Genomic DNA, 19,853 nt, shown 5'->3' with positions numbered 1-19,853 from the left:
TATAATTTTTATAGCAGTTTTTTCTTTCTAAAATGAGCTTGTTTTATACAATCATGAGCTGAAATAGGGCAAAAGGGAGTAAAGAAAAATGTAAAATAATGTTCCAGATTTCTTTTATCTTTTTATCAAGAGTATTTTCGATTGCCCGAAGTGTCTCAGATCTCTCTGGGCAGCCAGTTGGAATTCTACACATATGCCAGACTTCCCAGAACATCCTCCCACCTTCCCTTGTCACTGCTGGCCACCCCTTTCTCTTCATTTCTGTCCCCTCTGCCTTCAGACAGATGAGAAGATGCTGGGCCAGGTCTCGGTATTGACAGAGAAGCCCTTCAACACCCTTGCTGCTTTTTCCCCAAACCTTGATGATCGCATTCCAGCTGGCTTGTAGTGGGAGAAATCATATAGAAGTAAAAACATACCACACAACATCCATGCAGTTGAATTCATGCTGCTCTAAAAAAAAAGAATAGCATAAATCCATTCTAAATTTTTTTTTCAACATTTATTTATTTTTGGGACAGAGAGAGACAGAGCATGAACGGGGGAGGGGCAGAGAGAGAGGGAGACACAGAATCGGAAACAGGCTCCAGGCTCCAAGCCATCAGCCCAGAGCCTGATGCGGGGCTCGAACTCACGGACCGCGAGATCGTGACCTGGCTGAAGTCGGACGCTCAACCGACTGCGCCACCCAGGCGCCCCATAAATCCATTCTAGAAAAAGATTCCCAATGTAGGCTTAGTGGGGGACAAATCAAGGTGCAGAACAGCATTATAGTGTGATACTACTTAAGTAAAATACACACGCATGCGGAACTGACAGGAGGGAGCCATAGGGGAATCGGGGAAGATTTTGTGGTCTTTCATGTATATACAGGCAATGGGTGGGCATTCATTTCATAATAGTAATAATATAGATAATAATGATCATAACAAACCACCTAAACCATAAGAAGAAAATTGAGAATCAATAGTCCTGATGAATGGATAACGAAGAGGTGATATATATATATATATCACCTCTTCATATATATATATATATATATATATATATATATATATATATATGCACACAATGGAATGCTTCTTGGTGATGAAAAAGAATGAAATCTTGCCATTTGCAACAACGTGGATGGAGCTGGAGGGCATTACGCTAAGAAATAAGTCAGACAGAGAAAGACAGATATCATATGTTTTCACTCATATGTGGAATTTGAGAAACTTAACAGAAGATGGGGAAAGGGAAGGAAAAAAAAGTTACAAACAGAGAGAGAAGCAAACCATAAGAGACTCTTAAATACAGAGAATAAACTGAGGGTTGATGGGGGTGGGGGGCCAGGGGTTGGGGAAAATGAGTGATGGGCATTCAGGAGGGCACTTGTTGGGACGAGCGCTGGGTGTTGTATGTAAGCAATGAATCATGGGAATCTACCCCCGAAGCCAAGAGCACACTATATACACTATATGTTAGCTAACTTGACAACAAATTATATACCTATCTGTATCTATATCTATCTATATGTATATCATCTATATCTATCTATCTATCTATCTATCTAAAGAAGTAAAAATCAGATTACAAAAAAAAAATTCAGCAGTCCTAAATTTTTCAAGTTTTTTGCCACCCATTGCTAGAAGGTAAGGTTTCTGCATCTTAAGGTCTTGACACCCCAGGTAAGTTATTATTATTTATTTATTATTTTTTTGGCTTACTTCCCACTCTTTCAATGCTAGCTCGAAAATGGGTGGGCTCCCAGGCCCCCTGGAACATCTCCCATCCATTTAGTGTGCAAAGGCTGGGTGCAGGCCACATACAATAATAACAGCCAGCATTGACTGAGGGCTTAACTTACACCAAGCTGGGCGCCAGGAGCTTCCGTGGACTATCTCATTTAATCCTCACGCAACCCACAAGGCAGAGCTATCGCTGTCTGTATTATATTAGATAGGTGAGTAAAAGCAGGGCAGGAAGGCTGTAAACCTGTCCAAGGTGGCAGTCATTAGCTGGTGGAGCCAGAAGTCATAGTAAGGCCTGCCTTTCTCCAGGCCTCAGGTTCTTACTGCTGTGTAACACTGAGATGTAATTAAGCAAAAGTTAAGAGCTTTGCACATAGTGTGTGCTCATTAAATGCTAGCTGTTTATGTTTTCTTTGGCTTATCCCTCGCTTAATAAATTAGAGCCTAAACTTTGTCCTGAAAGTTGTGTTTCCAAGGATCACAGTGAAGAGATTCAAATTTGACGTTGACTTTTTGCGGTTCTGTTGAACAGGAGTATTTCGTACAGAATGACTATGTTTATTTTATTGTTTCAGGACAGTTTTTGGAAGGAGGTATTGACAAATCAGAAGGCGATGCACTCCTCCACGGTCTATGAGTCAGTGTTTCTCATAGCCTTTGGCTCCTATGGAGAAGGCCCTGGAGGTGAAGACTTCCAAAAACAAGTCTACCAAAGGCTGAGAGGACCACCCTTCCACAGCTCCATATTCACGGACGAGCAGGTCTGATGTGGGGCCTTCCTGCACAGGCCCCTGCCCCCTTCTTGAAGGATGTTTGTGTTTGGCTCTGAGAGTCTCCCTCTTATTTCCCCTCTGCTTGCCTCACTCCCCTAACACACACACACACAGACACACGCACGCAAATGCGTCTGTGCACACACACAGCCACACACTTTCTCATCTTCAACAGTCCAAAATATACAGTAGCCTGATGCTGTCTTGTGAAATCTGCACCCCAGGACCGTAAAGGAGGACAGAGGTTACAAGATGAGAGGTCAGTGGCCTTTGGAATCAGAGACCTAGGCTCCTATCCCAATTCTGTTATTTACTAACTGTGGGCCTTGAGGTGAATTGCTTAATCTTCTACACATCTGTGTCTCCCCCCGAAAAATGGGACTCACAATGACATCTGCCTCTGGGGTGTGGTTTTGAGTATCTAATAATACAGAACATGGAATTAGCAGAACTGATACCAGTGGGACCTCAAACCTCAACAATTTCCTTTCCCGGCAGGATGCCAGGAGCAGGAACCAGAATGGAGGGATCACAGAGGTGGAGCTAGGACAGGTCAAGGCAAGTAGGTGGTCTGGAACAGGGAGAAGAAGGTCGGGAGAGAGATTAGCAGCCAGTGGTGGTCTCTGTATGTGTGGGATGATGGGGGAAAGTGTCTCATTCCCACAGAGAATTCTTTATAGAGACACCATTGGCCAGAGCTGGAACCACTTCCAGGGTGGGGCTGAGCTGACCTTGAAGGTGGTGATGGGTCACTGATGACAGGCGTTCCATTAGGAACAAGGTGGCCCGTTGTGGATCCTCACACAAAAGAAAAGATGATCAACTGACAAATATTGGGGGATCGTCTACTAAGTGTCAGCTCTGTACCAGGTTCTCCAGGGAGAACCTGCCTGGCCTCTAGTCAGCACTTAAATTTTTGTTGACCAAATGGATAGAAGAGAACATGTATTGAAGACCTACTATGTTCCAGGTAATGAGAATGGGAGTATACCTATTCTACCTCATTTAACTATCCTTATCATTACCGTGACAGCGGCCTTCTCATTTTGTAAATCGGTGAGGTGAGATTCAGAGAGATTCAGAGAGGTTATGGAACTTACCTCAAGACTCACAGCCAGTAAAGCAGCAGGGCCAGCCTGGCTCTGAAATCTGCCCTCTTTCCATTAAACCATACTCCCTCCCACCCGTGGCCTAAAGAGCCGTGCCTGACCTGCAGGATCATGTGATCTCCCCGGGCCCAGGAGGCCCCAAGAGGCCAAGTGTGGTCCGTGCTATGGGATTTGATGGCACAGGCCCGGGCACGTGGAGGGCCCTCCTCTCCCTGGGGGACAGCGGGGACCACGGGTGTGTTCCAAGGTGAAGAGGACAGAGAGAGAGAGAGTCTTCCCTGCGTTTGCCTCCCTCCCTGAAGGTGAGCCCTTACACTGCCCACCTTCGCGACGCGGTGCTGCTCTATGCCCAGACGGTGAGGGAGCTGGCGGCGGCCGGGCGAGATTTCCTAGACGGGCGGCAGCTGGTGGGCACCCTGAGAGACTCCCGTCGCGCTGCACTGCGGGGTGAGTGGCTTGCCAGCTGCTGGGTTTCCTCGACTGGGGCCTGCTGCTGCTCCCATGGGCAGGGCCCGGAGAAGCCGGGCTGTGGCTGGAGGCTTGCCTCACTGAGTCACAGGGTCCCTCTTTCTTAGGGAGATTCTTCTTCAAGGGCCAGTTGAGGTTCAACCTCCCGGCTTCCACGGGCCACTCTTCCAGGTCTATCCAGAAGGCTGCCCGGACCAGGGGAGGGGGCCTCGGGGGCACATCATCCCGCCCCCCCCCCCCCACCGTCCCCGGCTGCCACCACCGTGCAAAGTCTCTCCCGCCCGCTCCTTTTGAGCCGAATCTGTCTAGAATGAAACTCAAAGTCTGTGAGGACTGCCTCATGGGATTGCTTCCACAATGCTTCCCATCCTGTGCCCTCTCTGACCGGGGTGCTGGGCCTGATTCCCGAGAATGACTTCTAATGATGGGACTGCCGGGTCTGGCTCTGCTCGCAGGGGTGAGGATAGGCTGGGAAGCAAATCACCCTGGGTGCTCAACAACGGCTACCACCTTTCAGTGCACTCCAGTTTCTCATTCCTAAGACAGGGATAATACCCCCTGATCGGACTGGCCCTGGACAGAATCAGGATATTTGTCTCTGCTTCTCGTATTCGTTTCTGCCACACGGTGGCGGGACCACAGCCACAGAACTAGTGAGTGCCAGGGGCCTTCATACCAATCAAAAAGAGGCTCTTGGCCAAGGAGGTCAAATTAGGAGATGAACCCCCGTCGCCTTGTTGCGCCATAAACAAAGTACATGCTGAAGGCAGCAATTCGGGTTGTTGCATTTGTGCCAGCAATCTGTGCAAACCTCAGCAGGGAGCTGGGCTCAGCCCTCACACTCCGGATGCCAGCACGCGTTCGCACGGCCCGGCAGCGTGGGGTCCTGGGGAGAACACGGCACTTGGAGCCTAACAGGCCTGCCTCTTCCTGGCCCTGGAAACTCAGGGGAGTCTGCCTCCAGCCTCTGCTTGTTAAGGAGTGGTGCCTCCCCAGAAGGGTCCGCTGGGGCTAGTCGTGTGAAATCACCATGACCCGTGGTGCTGGGCACACAGCAGGTGCTCAATAAATGGTCATTTTGTGTCCTCTCCCCGGTGGGAACGAAGCTGCGATAAGTCCTATGTCAGACCATACGTCCTAGTCGCTGGTATGGAAGAGCCGTATTTTGCTGCCCTGGGATCTCTAATATGTCCTTTGTGCGTCGGGTTGAGCATATCCTGGGCCAGGACGGGGCACCTTGTCAACACCAAGCACAAACCAAAACTAAGAGGGAAGAGGCTCGCTAAGAACAAACTTTGCAAACTCATGCCCTGGGGGCCTGGCAGGCCATCTGCCCCCTTTTGCCACATCTGATTGTGGGTTGTTTGGTTTTTTTTAATGCTGGATGGGCTCCCCAGCATAGGCCTAACAACACACACCTGCCTGCCCAAAGTGCCTTGCCCCACCAGGGGACCACTCTGAACCACCTTTCCTTTTTCACGCTCCTCCTTGACCCTGTCTCAGATCTCCTGAAAGGACAAGAACCTCACTGCTGGCTTTTGGTGGCTGCTGGGCGGGGCTTCTGCTCATCTGAGCTGACAGACTGGCATTTCCAGCCACATGCTCCCCTCTGTCCCCCTCATCGTAAGCATCTTCTCTCTTCCCAGGAATCACTGGCCCCGTGTTTGTGGACTCCCAGGGAGAAAGGCACGTGGATTACTCAATCTATGCTCTACAGAAATCTAGAAACGGGTCCCGCTTTCTTCCTTTTCTTCAATATGACAGCGATCAGAAAGTAATCAGGTACCGGGTGGATCTTTATGTTTAGATGGTGCTACAGGAAGGGACCTGGGAGGGGGCGGGGACTGGGGGTCCTGCCGGGAGGCCGGTTTAGGATCCAGCTCCTAGAATGCACCACACAGGTTGTCTGTTGCTCCTGAACTCAGGTGAAGGTCTACTCTGGGCCTTTAAAATAATCTTGCCCTTGCTTGTGGGTGTGGCTCAGCCACTTCAGATCCTAGTTTAGAACACAGCACCCCCCAAGTGCACCTCCACGGGGACCTAGGCCTCCTCTTGCAGCCAGGCAGGTCCCACAGGCGTGATCTCAGGGACAGGCCCTGCCCTAGGGGTGGGGGAACACAGCACCCCCTGCAGGGTCGAGTCCCCAGCCAGCCAAACCCACTCAACCCAGGCGGCCTGATTCCCAAACAGACAGCTTTGTGGACACCAGGACCTGGGTGCCATCCCGGCTTCCTGTACCCAGGAATCCCTGGGGAAAAAAAATCTGTTTTTGTTCTCTCGGCTATAAATCAATGAGAAAACTAAAAGGAAACCTAAAGCTTAATTGAATTGCTACTTGTCCCCACCATCACCACCCCCAATCCAGATTTGATTTGACACTTTTCTCCCTCCCTACCTTTATGGAATTTTCATGTGCCAAAGTAAACTGGCCCAGGAAATGAAATAATCATAATCCTCAGTAACAAACAGATCCTCGGTATTGTAGGAACAGGCATTCTCCACGAAGGAGGCGGTGTTTTGGTGTGTGCAATGTCAAGGTGCTGTGTAAAAAGATTTGTCTACATCAAACATGGGAGAAAATGCCAGCAACACCGGAGCATTGGCACATCACTTTTAAATCGAAAGTGACAGGGTTCCAATCAAAAGATTAAGTCAGCTCTTCTCTGCAACAGAATGATAGTGCCCTTCCATGAATTAGATGATCTGCAGGTGAGTTTGAAGAGTCTAGGTGAGGTGTGAAAACTGGATGGGTCACCAAATGTTTGAATTAAGAGACCAAGGCTTGCTTCTTGCAAATGACGCACATGTTTCAGTTGCTTCTGCTCTGCCTAAGGTAGTGACAAAGTAGAATAAATATGCAGTGGGCACTGACTTACAATTGTCTTTTTTTTTTTTTTTTTTTTTTTTAAGACCCGTGAGGAATCTCTCCACTCTTCCTTGGCCCCAGGGCTCACTTCCTGAAGACAGACCCAGCTGTGGATTTGACAATGAGCTCTGTGGAAAGGCGCCTGCTTCTACCGGTCAGTGCGGCCGCTCAGAGAAGGCGGTAGGTAGGGATTCTCCCCAGGAGGGTATCTCAACAATGGTGGCACTGTTGACGTTTGGGGCAGGCTACTCTTTGTGTGCGGACGTGTCCTGTGCACTGAATAGCTGCATCCCAGGCCTCTACCCGCTACAGGCTAGCCACGCTCTCTAGTTGCAGCCACCCAAAAAATCTCCAACATCACCTGCCTCCCCTGTAGAGAACCTCAGCTCCAGGGAAACCTGGCCCCTGGGATGTGAGTCTCAGGGACTTCATTTCTAAGGAGTTAGAGTCTGAACAAGGGAGTATTGCCTGGTGCTCCTGGAATTAGATGGATCATAACAGAGAACAACTCTAAGAACTCATAGTGAGCGTTCAGTAACAGTGGTGGTGGTACTAGAAGTCATCCCCATTGTCTACAATGGAAGTTTCTATCCACAGGGGGAGGTGGGTGCAGTTGCCATGGGAACCAGAGGGGAGGTCAGAAAAGAATTTTTGGGAGAGACAAGTCTGAGTGGACCCAGGACATCCTAGCTTGGACCCATGCCTGGATAGCCTTTGAGGCATCTGTGTGGCATGACTAGGCTGGGGCCAGGACGTGCTCTCTTCTGTTCTTCAGCAGGCTGTAGTGATGACATGTCCCTGTCCTCTAGGCATGACTGCTGTGATCCTCGCTATGACCCTCTTGATTACCGTCTTGGGAGCTGTCATCATAGGTCTTTGGTTAAGGATTCAGAGGGGAAAATTGCAAAGGCGAAAGGAAGACATTTGGTGGCAAATCAATTATGATGACATCACCATTCTGCCCCCAAACAAGGTGAGGCCACAGCCGGCCCAGATAGCCACTTCCTGCTCACGGCTAGTGATTTGTGGAAGGGACCTCATCTAGGAGTTTCTGAAAGCTGAGGCTGACTCATTTATTTTTTTTTTCTTTTTTTTTTTTTTTTTAATTTTTTTTTTCCAACGTTTATTTATTTTTGGGACAGAGAGAGACAGAGCATGAACGGGGGAGGGGCAGAGAGAGAGGGAGACACAGAATCGGAAACAGGCTCCAGGCTCTGAGCCATCAGCCCAGAGCCTGACGCGGGGCTTGAACTCACGGACCGCGAGATCGTGACCTGGCTGAAGTCGGACGCTTAACCGACTGCGCCACCCAGGCGCCCCATGAGGCTGACTCATTTATAAAGTGAGTGCTTAACGGAGCCTTTAGCCCCACATTCTGGCTCTGGGCCTCCCACTTCCTTGATGAATATCCCTGGGAATGTCATTTCTGGGCCTTAGCTTCTGAATTCTTATAAATGATCAGATGGTCTCAAAGATTCCCTTCAGCTCTATTACCCTGTGGGTGTAAGGACTCATATATCCTGCTCAAATATCAAAGCTGTCTCCCGGGCAGCATTTCGTTATTTTTAAAACCACACGAACTCCTTTAACCGGCTGACGACGAATATAGTAAAAATCATTTGCTCAACGACCTCTTCTGAGGGAGGCGAGCCCCACGGAGGTGTCTATAGGGTGAGACAGAAGCCCCATAAATGGAGTGAGTAAATGTCTCAGCCGCATCTTCAGAAAGCAGGTGACATTTGGGAAGAGGGATTTGCTAGAGATGACCAGGAGAGAAGTAACGCAGGGTGAGCCAGGATTTATATATTTATAAATATATTAAATATTGATTTAATATACATTAAATAAATAAATGTATATTTATTACATTTAATAAACATAACATTGTTTGATAAGGGTGTAACATTTACATAATTTCAAAAACTATTACCATGACTGTATCTTATGACTCAGTGTATTTTAGCTTGAAATTTTGAAGTGTCTTTTCTTTCTTTTTTCTTTTTTTTGTTATTGATATTAAACAGGGCAATCTTTGCAAGCATACATTGATTATTTGGGAGGATTTATTGCCCTACCGGAAATGTTAGTAAGAAATGTTCTTTAGATTAGAAAGACGGATTCAAGTTTCTATAGGTTTTTTTAAACAATTTTTTAAGTTTATTTATTTATTTTGAGACAGAGAGAGAGAGAGAGAGAGATCACAGGGGAAGGACAGAGAGAGACAGGGAGAGAGAGTGAATCCCAATCAGGCTCCACACTGTTAGCGCAGTGCCTGATGCAGGGCCCGAACCTACGAACTGGGAGACGATGACTGAGCTGAAATCAAGAGTTGGGATGCCCTGCCGACTGAGCCACCCAGGCACGTGAGTTCCTGCAGTTTAATAAGAGCTCTCTGTTCCTGGGAAGAGGGAGAGGGAGGGAGTAAATTTTGCTTTCACCTCAATTTATTAAAAACCTACAACTGAAATGAATTTTAAAGATCAGTAATTTTAGAATTTCAGAGAGTACTTGCTCAGGAGTACATGCTATTCAAGATATCAAAGAGAATAACAAGAATCTACGTATTTGACCAGATTTATGAGTCTTAAATATCTCAGAGCAAAAGAAAAGTGTTCTAGAATGTTGGTGCTTGTTAAAAAAAAGCACTAAAGTGAGACCAAAGTATATAGGTTTGTTCTCACGGACATTTAGATTAACTGTGAAGATAAGGAATGCATTATGGGTCAAAATCAAACATTTCTCTCATGTTACGTATGCGTTGTTCCTGTTATGTTGGCTTTCTTTTCAAAATTGTAGTTTGTATTATTCATTTCTTTTTAGTGGTATTCTTGAATGTACTATTCATTCACTAAATGAGTTGTGACTTTCAAAAAATAAAGGTGACTTAGAGGAGCTCAAGGAAGCTCCAACACGTTAGGACCAGACCAGACTTCACTAGCAAGTCGTTTCCAAAGTCCCTGGGGGTTCTGGGGCTCACTGGTCTGGTCCTGGGGTGAATGACAGATTGGGGGTGGAGAGTGTGATGGAGAAGAATACTCAGCCTTCTTCCCTCTTCAACCAAATCAGCTCTGCTCTGTCCTGCCCGGTTTCTACATTAGGGTTCCAGGTAAGACTCTGCTTGAAAAACAGCATTCCTCTGTTTTAAATACATTCTCTAGGTGTTAGGGAGGCACTGGGGTTATTAAATAGAGAGGTAATGTGGTTAGGTGCTCATTTCAGAAGAGGATTCTGGCATCAGGAGACACATCGAATTAAGCGCCAGAGCCAGAACTTGAATTCGGGCCGCCTGACCCCAGAGCCTTATCCATGACAACTGTCTGTGGTGGTATAGACACAAGAGTGACTCATGTAGTAGCCAAGCATTTGGGTCAGAGGGATCAGGACTCAAGGCCTGACTTTCCCCACTTATTAACTGCGTGACCTTGGTGCCCATTTTCCTGAACTATAAAAGGCACACTCTCTTCGGTACTTGGTTGTGCTACGGAGAGCAATCGGGTTGCGTTGTGTTTTACAGCCATCCCAGAGATGCACGCCCGTGTCGAGAGGAAGCAACAGTAACTCATCTAGTGTGATGATTTCTGGGGATGCCAGTTCCCTTGTCAAGAGCCAGCAGGTGGAAGAGGTCTTTTATGCCCCTGTAGGGCCTTACCAGGTACTATTGAGGGCAAAGTGACTGCATGCATGTTGTAGTGTGTGTCTCTGTCCCCTGTCCTTTCTGCCAGGCAGGGCACTGTGAATAGGGGAACACTCCAAGTAAAAGCCGGGGTGTTCTTGTGGCTCCAGAGCGGTGCGTCTCAAACTCCAATGTGTACATGAAATACCGGGGCTCTTGTTACAAAGCCGATGCTGTTGAGTGGGTCTGGGGTGGGGCCTGAGATTCTGCATTTTCCCTAACAAGCTCCCAGGTGATTCCTACGCTGGCTTCTAGACTAGACTCAGCTCTGTCCAAGAGAACTTGCCATAAAGAGGAAAATATTCCAAATCTGCGTGGTCCAGTATGGTACTGTTCTAAGACTATTAAACATGAGTGTGCTGGGGAACCGGTTTTGAGTTTTATATAATTTTAATTTGGGGGGAACCTCATGTGGCTAGTGACTACCTTATTGGACAGTGTCTTCGTAGAGCATGTATTACTGCCTCCTTGGTACGACTTCAGCACTGACGAATTGGCTGCTGCAGTATAAGCATGGACAGCCACCAGAGCCTGCGACATAATTCCTGCCTGCCCTTTCTCACCCTCTCTTCCACTCCCCAGACCGTTATGGCTGCCTGTGCTTAGCACTCCTCTAGAAGTTCAAGTCCTCTGGGTGAAAACTATGTGATGAAAAAAAACCTCATATATAGTGTTTGAAATATACAAAAAAAAAAATATTATCTGGGAGGTCCCAGAGAGCAGGGGCCAAAAGCTCTAAGCAAGGAAAATTTTGTTCCTTGCTCTAAATTGGGTTTCATGAAGATTGGAACCAAAGCATTCCTCTTGCAACTGAACTTATTTTTCTAAATGTTTACTTGGGTTTTCGAACTACAAAAAAACTGTCTTGAATATCATCATCCATAAAACCCTGAGCACCTTTATTCATACAAAACAGTGTATAATGGTCCAGTAGCCATTTAGAGATGGCAGCCAGGAAGCCACAGAATATCTCTATTGATTAATCTTCCTGAAATATTTGCTCTCTTCTCCCTCAAATACCATCACTGGGGTCCCCAGCTCTTTATGGTAGTGTCCAAACTCTTTAACAAGGGTTCAAGGCTGTCTACTGCCTAGTCCCAGCCTACTTTCAGAAAAATTGTTTTTCGTGTCTGAAATCCTATACTATCCAGTCGGTCTTACTGCTTAAGCCATGTGTGTTTTTCACCTTCGACAATGCCATGACTACTGCCCCTACCCCACCCCCTCTGGAACCTTCGTGCCCTTCAGAGTTCAGCCTTAGCATTACCTCTTCCAAGAACCCTCTCCTCTATCCCACGGGGTGCCTTCCTCCTTGGGAACCCCCATCATAGACCAGAGTCTTTTGCAATTAACCCCATACTAAAAGTGGGAGATCTTGGGTTGGCATTTAAATTGTGCTGAGGCTTGTGTGTCCCGATTCTATCTTTTTTTCTGTGCAGATTTCCCCAGGTTGTCAGATGATTTGTGGCAATTTATTGACTCTCTTAAAGCAAACTTAATAGGTAATGGCAATGAGATATGCCACTTCCTGAAAGCCAGATATGTGCCAAGCATTGAGTTAACAGTGTTACGTATTTTAACTGATTTAACCGTTGTAAGAACTCTATGAGATAAGTTTCCTTTTTAATCTCCATGGTACGGATGAGGAAATGGAAGCTTGGAGAAGTTAAATCCCTTGTTCAAAGTTAGTAAGCTGTAAGCAGTAAAAGGTAAGCAGAAGTAAGGTAAGAGCAGTAAGGTCGTAAGCAGTAGAAATGGCCTTAACCCAGGTATCTGACTCCAGGCTTACTCTTAAGACCTCAGCTCACCATCCCTTTGAATGAAAATGGGACATTACTGTGTAATAGAGTGTAATCTTGGAGTCAGATGTTCAAATTCTGGCTGTATTACCTACAAATGTGTGACCTTGGACAAGTTACTGAACCTTAGTGATTCCCACGTGGAAACATGCCCGTCTTGCAGGGCTATGATACGTGGGAAATGAGATCTTATGTGTTAAGAAGCTAGCTGAGCACCTACACATAGCACAGTGCCACCCTGGCCTGATCTGGACTCTGATGTCCCTTTTGTAGGTGGATTTCTTGCTGGTTTTCCTGCTTCCCTTCCTAGTCTTTTCTGAGTAGAGCTTTTCTGGATCATCCTGGATTAAGAGCATTCCACTTTGTCTCTGGTTCCAGGGAAACCATGTGGCCATCTGCTACGTGGGTGACCAAGCAAAAGCCTCAGTCAGGAAGCCATCTGTGCTGCAGGAAATCCGACTGGTGAGGCTCCTCCCCCCTCTCCCTGGGAGAGAAAAAGTGGCGCTGATCTCTGGCTCTCTGCTGCCAGCTCCCTCTTCCCATCTGGGAACACCCCAGTCCAAAGGATCAATGATGGGAAGCTTCTTCCCTTTACCTTGGCCCACTACCCCCATCCCCTGACAGCCCAGACGTTAGGCTTAAGACCCTTTAGGCACCTGAAATCTGGGACCCCTTCCAGCCTTGCCCTTTTCCCTTAAATTCCCCCTGGCCTTCATTCCACCTCTCCATCCTCTGTGTCTGTGAGGATTGTTCACCTCTCTTGAAACTTTTCCTTGGATGGAGTCAGATTCATGGGGTCTGACTTCTTGCTTGAAATCTATGACCTGTCATGGCCCAGACACCGTGGCATTGACAGCCATGAACACCAGGAAGCAGGGCCAGGTCTGTTTACTGTGATGTGGTTTTAGTTAATCCCCATGGCTAAGGTTAGACTTGGATCATTCCTCTGGTTTATTTGCTAGAGGCAGACTGCCTGGATTTACCTCCCAGCTCTGCCACTAATAAGTTGTACGATCTTCAACACATTATTTTACTGTTAAGCATCAGTTTCCTCATCTGTAAATAGGAACAGTCAGAGTTCCTTTCTCACAGGGTCTTTGTGAGAATTAAGTGTATGTAAAGCACACAGCAGAGTTCCCAGCACAGGAGACGTACTACGATCATAAGCTATTATTATTATTTTCAGGTATATGAAGTAGGGCATGAAAACATTGTCCCCTTCTTTGGCATTTGCACAGAACCACCCAATGTCTGCATTGTCACCCAGTATTGCAAAAAAGGGAGTCTTACGGTGAGCGAACTAGTAAACCTTACTTCAGGTTAGATTAATAGCAGCTAATAAAGAACTCGTCAATGTTTTGCCCTTTATCCAAGAACAGTCCCTCTCTGGTTTAATTGCAAGACCTGCATTATCTTGTTGGGCCGCCTACAGGGGATACAATTAGCAGTGGAATTGCCAACAGTCAATTTTTCTTTGCTCTGGGTGGAGATTGCCTGAACCTGTTTTTGTTGCCTAAGACACTATTGCTACTTCTGAATTGTGTTTCTGGACCCCCTCCTACCCATAGTATGTGACCATCATTTTTATGTCTGGAAAAAGGAAGTATTTATAAGACTCCAGACTTAACAATGAGTCAGGTTATAATATCTCCTGGGAAATTTCGAGTATTGGCTGTAGAGTACTCTGCCTCAGGTGGCTATATTTGGTTCTGGTCAAAATGATCCAACATATTAGAATCAAAACCATTCAGCACACAAAACCCCCTGTGCTTCAGGTTGAGTCAATGGTGATAATCTGAGTAACTGTCTTTCAGGATGTTTTGAGAAACTCAGAGAATGAGATGGATTGGATATTCAAACTCTCGTTTGCATATGACATCGTCAAGGTGAGTATGGCATAAAACTTAAGGAACAAATACCATAGCGTTTTTGAGTTGTTCCGTGTTTTTGGTGAAGTTGAACTGTAATCTTTCCTGAAAACTCTGATCTTGCTCAGATCTCCTCAAAGTGATTGCACTTAAAACTCACCACTTCAGTCAGGTTTTCCATTCTTTTCACCCTCCTTGATTTCAAGTAGGCACACTAAAGTTGAAAGGGATGCTAGGTTTATCCAGTACCCAAAGAGCAGAGTATTTACATTTCAGGGTAGAACTCTTTACCCCGAAGAAAATCTAATTACTAGGCCATGAAACAAGCTGGGGAGGAAGATTCCCAATACCCCTTCTTTCTGCCTAGTTTTTGATTCCTTTCCCCAGAAAATGGGAATTGGTGCCACAATTACCTCAAAGCTCTTGACCTGAGAGGTGGGCTATGGATGCAGATCTGGAAGCTGTAAAAGCGGGCAGCAGAGTCTTTCCTTTGGGCAAAGAGGGTTGTGGTGTTCGGAAAGAAAAAAAAAAAGTAATAATAGTAGCAATCGCAGTACTTGTGGCCTTGTAGCTAAAGTATATTTAGTGATTATTTTTGCCTGCTTTCTACCACTTTGTGTATTAACTTATTTAATTCTCACCACAAAATATGAGGTAGATCTATCATAGCTCCATTTCACAGATGGAAGGGGAATATGGGGAGCAGCACGTCAGTGTGGACCAGCTAAGTCTATCCTCCTCACCCCGGGCTAAAATCCAGCCTCATTTTGTAAACTTGCCCTGCCTGCTTTCACCATCAGAGGGGACTATGCCCACAACCTGGGAGTGGGTCTTGGTGAGGAAGTCCCTCAGTCTGACACATGGGCAGCAGGACAGGGCTGGCCATCATCTGTCAATCAACAGTCCATTCATCAACCAACAGACTCCTTTAGGTTGAGACTTGGCCTGGGTGTTGTGAGGAACACAGGGTGAAATATAAGCTCTGCCCTCCTGCAGTAGTGACTGGTGAGTGACTTTGGAAAGTCACTTCCCCTCTCTGGACCTCAGCTTCCATGTGCGTTCAATAGATGAGGTTGGCCTGACTAATATCAAAGAGGTTTTTTCTTTTTTCTCTAGGATTTGATTGCTCCTTATGTCGGAGAAGCTGAATCTTACTGGCCTTGTGAAACTTCGGTTTCCTGGGCTTTAGTGGAAACCGGAATATTGTAATTACCAAGAAAGGTAGACAAACTGAAATCGCCTATGACTGGGTCCTCCCGGACAACCTTGGGCCACCACTGTCATTATTTTAGTAAAACTGTATGGAACATCTCTTAAGGGTTGGCCTTACTCTGGGAACTGTCATAAGAAGACAAGGACTTGTTTTCATCGCTAGATGGAATAAAATCTAGGTACAGAAAAAAAAAGTTAGGAAATATACATATAAAATTAAATGGTGGGATAGTTATAAATAGGATCTGATGTGGCATCCTTTTCTACCCTGGACTCCTCTCTCCTTCCCTTCACCCACATTCTCTTCCCTTCCTACCAAGCCCAGAGAAGTATTCTAGACTCCAGGGATCTGTCTCCTGCCCCAGCCAAAACAGATGACATCATGTATATTTGTTATGAAGAAAAAACGAGTAAGTTAGCTGTCCCCAGGTAAGATACGAATAACTAATAGATTTAGCTTTTTCCATTGGCATTTGGTTTTTGAGAGGAGTTAACCCAAAAGTTTCTCTGGAGAAATGCTAGAGTAGGTGATAATGGCACTCTGAAAGGAAAGTCTCCCTGGTATTAATCAGTCCTTTCAGGTCACTGAGTCTCTATCCCCTGCTCCATGCCAGGGGAACCAAAGACAGCTGGACACCTTGCTTTAGAAGGATTGCTGTCTTCTGAAATGGAGCGTGCGCATTATGGGACAGTGTAAGGAAGTCATAATGAGTTCAGTCAAGGCACATTTAGGCGCTTCAGGGTCAATTACTCTGCCAGAATTCCTTCGAAAGGGACTGTAGTAACATAAAATTCACGAAAGCTTCTCAGAGATTTCCCATTGGTGACCCAGGCACTGGGCCAAGCTCTCTACGTCAGATTGTGCTTCTGGCCATCACATATCAATCATAAAAACAATTCCTCTCCTGATGTTTATTTGACCAGAACACTCTTGATGCCAGGTACCAGAGAAATTCCGAGATGCCACAGACTTTTCAAGTCAACCAACATATATTGACTGAGCACCTAATTTGACTGAGACCCAATTCTGGGCATGGAGGGCACAGAAGAATTGGCTCATTGTCCTGTTCCTGAAGAGTTCAACCCAGTGGAGCCAGCCTGGGAAGGAGCTTTGGAGATTATAATACTCTTCTCGAGTGAGGGATGGGACTTCAATTTCTAAGTAAGAGAAGTCTTAATGGATTAAGAGGATGAGAGCAGTTGGCATTGAAGTTGTCTTGGGTGTTTGAACCCTGGCTTTCCACTACTGACCAGGTGATCTTACCTACCTTGAGCCTCAGTGTCCCTGTGTATAAAATAAAGATAACAACAGTCCCCATCTCGTAGAGTTGTTGCGAGAACTAAGATATGCTCAGCACTGTGCTTACCCATTAATAGGTATATACCAAATATCATTTGTTAGGTGAAGCAATAGTGTTGCTGTTATCACAGATAACTCCATCACTAGTACTAAAAAAATGTACAGTCAAAAAATTTATTCCCCCAACAGTCCTATGGGATGAATTAGCACTGTCCAAAAAATACCAGCTGCATGGGACTACTAACCACTGGTAACGTAGGTAGCTCCAACTGAAGTGTGCGGAAAGTGTAAAATTCACACCAGATTCAAAGAATTAGTAAAAATATCTCACTATTTCTATATTGATTACATATTGAAATAAGTTTTTTAAATACATTGGGCTAAGTAAAATATATCATTAAAAGTAATTTTACCTATTTAACTGAACAAGTGAAAATTATACACGTAGCTTGCACTGTGTTTCTATTGGACAGTGTTCTTAATAACCAGCAATTCATGCCACTATTCGTTCACTTTTAACTCCAATATTAATAAAATTAATAGTTACTCCGTTTTCAAGAGGAAATAAAATGAGGCTTAGTGAAGGTGAAGTAACCACCCAACTGGTAAGAGGGAGGTTGGGATTTGCAACCAGTCTGTCTCCAAAGGCTGAGTTCTTCCTTCCATGTTCTGCTTCTTGCCTGTATAAACTACAAGAGACCCCAAATGTGGGATGCAGAAATGAGAGCACTGGGGGTACCCGCCACTCAACTTTCCAGGAGGGGAGTAAATGTAACTAGCAGACAGGTCGGTAATAGAATTGCAAGAAGTGCATGAGATCTGGCACATAAATCATAAACCTCTCAGTTCCACTTGTCCTGTGACAATACACATAAAATCATACTTTTCCACCACAACAGGAAAAGAAAAAGAACTGAAGAGATGTGTGGTGTCTCTTAAAGAGGACTCCATTTCTAGGATTTCCACTGTATCCCAAACATCTTCTAATGGAATGTGCTCTGTTAATAAACCTGGACGTCAGGAGTGATCAGTGGTGACCAGATGTAAAATGTCTCCTGCCTAGGGTGGGCCTGGCTCTAGCAAGGCCAGGGATAGTTGTGAGGGTCAGGGACAGCCCTGCTGCATGGGGAGGTCTCCATGAGGTGAGAGAGAATTCTTGATTGCACAGAGGTCTCCCCAGATTGCATGCCCAGACCTTGGCTTGTTGAGCCTCACTGGAGAATTCCAGAGACGGCCCCCAGACAGCCCCCTCCGGGTTCAAGTGAGTGGGTTGCAGTCCCAAAATGTGATTGAACTCTATCGTCTCAAAAAACACACAAGCCTCCTGAATTTGGGGGCGGGAGTAGGAGTGGTGTATCCACTGCCCTGGGGGTTTCCTCACTGCTTTCTGCATTAGCCTGTGTTTCTTTCTTTTTTTTAAGTTTATTTATTTATTTTGAGAGAGAGAGAGAATGAGTAGGGGCGGGCAGAGAGAGAGAGGGAGAGAGAATCCGAAGCAGGCTCATACTGTCAGCACGGAGCCCGATGTGGGGCTCGAACTCACGAACTCTGAGGTCATGATCTGAGCTGAAACCAAGAGTCAGACACTTAACTGACTGAGCCACCCAGGCACCCCAGACTGAATTTCTAATGCATTATTGGCTCAGGAGTTTTACTAAAGCAGGATGGTGACTCAGACTATGATCACTGCTGGAGGGAGAGTGAGTCCCTGAGCTGGTGACCAAGAGGCCCAAGGACCCCATCTCTGGGTGCAATAGTCCACTCAGGGCCTCCTCACATTCATCTTTTCTGGAACATTGAGTGCTATGGACCACACCCATGGGTGACATCACCCCCCTTCTCAGCTGGGCTTGTCATTTGAACCTCCTATCATGGTGTTAGGAGAATAGGTGTGCTTTGACCACCCCGCCGCCCCGCCCCCCCCCCCCCCCCCCCCCGCAGCCTCCTGGACAATCACCAGGACACTGGAAACAATAAAAGCTAATGATTTAGAAGCGGCTGTACTTTGAAGGCAACCCAACCTGGGTTTATATTCCAGCTTTGCCCTCACTCTTCAGGAGCAGTTTAAAACTGTGAGTTTCCTCATTGGGAAGCAGAGAATGGGAATATTAATCTATCTCCAGAAAGACCAAATGTGATAACATGTATAAAGCACCCTGCACAATGCATAGTACAAAGTGCTCAAAAAAAGGTTTATTGATATTTATTTGTTCATCACAGATCCACATCACAGTGAGAATCTCCATGGACCCTGGTGGCTTCAATGCAATGCTCAGTCACTCCTCACTCTCTGCCCTTCAGAGCTTTCTTTCTTCAGTCGAGGGCATTTGTGCAGTTGGTCAAGGGCAGGGACTTGGGAATCGGACTGTACTTATTCCCAGTCCTGCTCCACTGCGGGCCAGCGATGTGACCTGGGGCAGGTTAGCTTCTTCATTTCTCCCTTTCCCTATTTGTAAAATGAGGTCAATGACAATACCACCTGACTCTACAAGGTCACTACGGGAATTACACAAGCTAGTTTAAATAAGGGACTTAGAATGGATGTCACATAAGGTTAGCATGATAACCTTAAAAAAAAGTATCCAGTAAGACCCTTGAGAAAGACATTGTCATTTTCACTCTTGCTCTGAAACCTCTTGGGTGAGGCCGGTGTGAGGAGATCCGTGCTCCTCAGGCTAATGCAATTAAAATGGCTCCGTGACAGCCCCATACCTGTGACATACTCAGGTTGCTGGCTCTCTACCAGCTCCCACGCTAAGTATTTTGAAAATGAATGGTGCAGAGATTCAGATCAAAGATCTAAAGAAACCTTATGTAGGTATTTCAACTCCAAGAGACAGGAAATATTGAATAAATATTACAGAAATGTCTTATTGTGAAGCCATCAAGGAAGGTAAGGAAACAAAGACCCCAGGATCATAAACAGTGGGTCCCCCTATCCCCCTGCACTGTTACAGTTACTTCCAAAACATAGTCAGCCCGTCCCCTTAGCCTTCGTTTCATTGCTTCTAGGTCTGCCCTTGGAAATTTCAGAGAAATACAAACATCCATC

The 19,853-nt window shown here is 46.1% G+C and overlaps 1 protein-coding gene across 1 annotated transcript in view; it reads left to right on the top strand.

Moving 5' to 3' along the window:
• LOC112854286 (guanylate cyclase 2G-like) overlaps positions 1-19,853 on the top strand; it is a 46,256-nt gene that overhangs the window by 5,197 nt on the left and 21,206 nt on the right. The window contains 9 exon segments of the mRNA XM_025917761.1: positions 2,309-2,494; positions 3,918-4,062; positions 5,730-5,865; positions 6,994-7,115; positions 7,759-7,922; positions 10,464-10,601; positions 12,800-12,883; positions 13,608-13,712; positions 14,236-14,307. Of these exon segments, the coding sequence (XP_025773546.1) occupies positions 2,309-2,494; positions 3,918-4,062; positions 5,730-5,865; positions 6,994-7,115; positions 7,759-7,922; positions 10,464-10,601; positions 12,800-12,883; positions 13,608-13,712; positions 14,236-14,307 (1,152 nt within the window).

Source organism: Puma concolor, chromosome D2 (genome assembly GCF_028749965.1).
Source record: "Puma concolor isolate L17-30 chromosome D2, mPumCon1.1.hap2, whole genome shotgun sequence".
NCBI lineage: Eukaryota > Metazoa > Chordata > Mammalia > Carnivora > Felidae > Puma > Puma concolor.
This window is presented reverse-complemented; position numbering and strand designations above follow the sequence as displayed.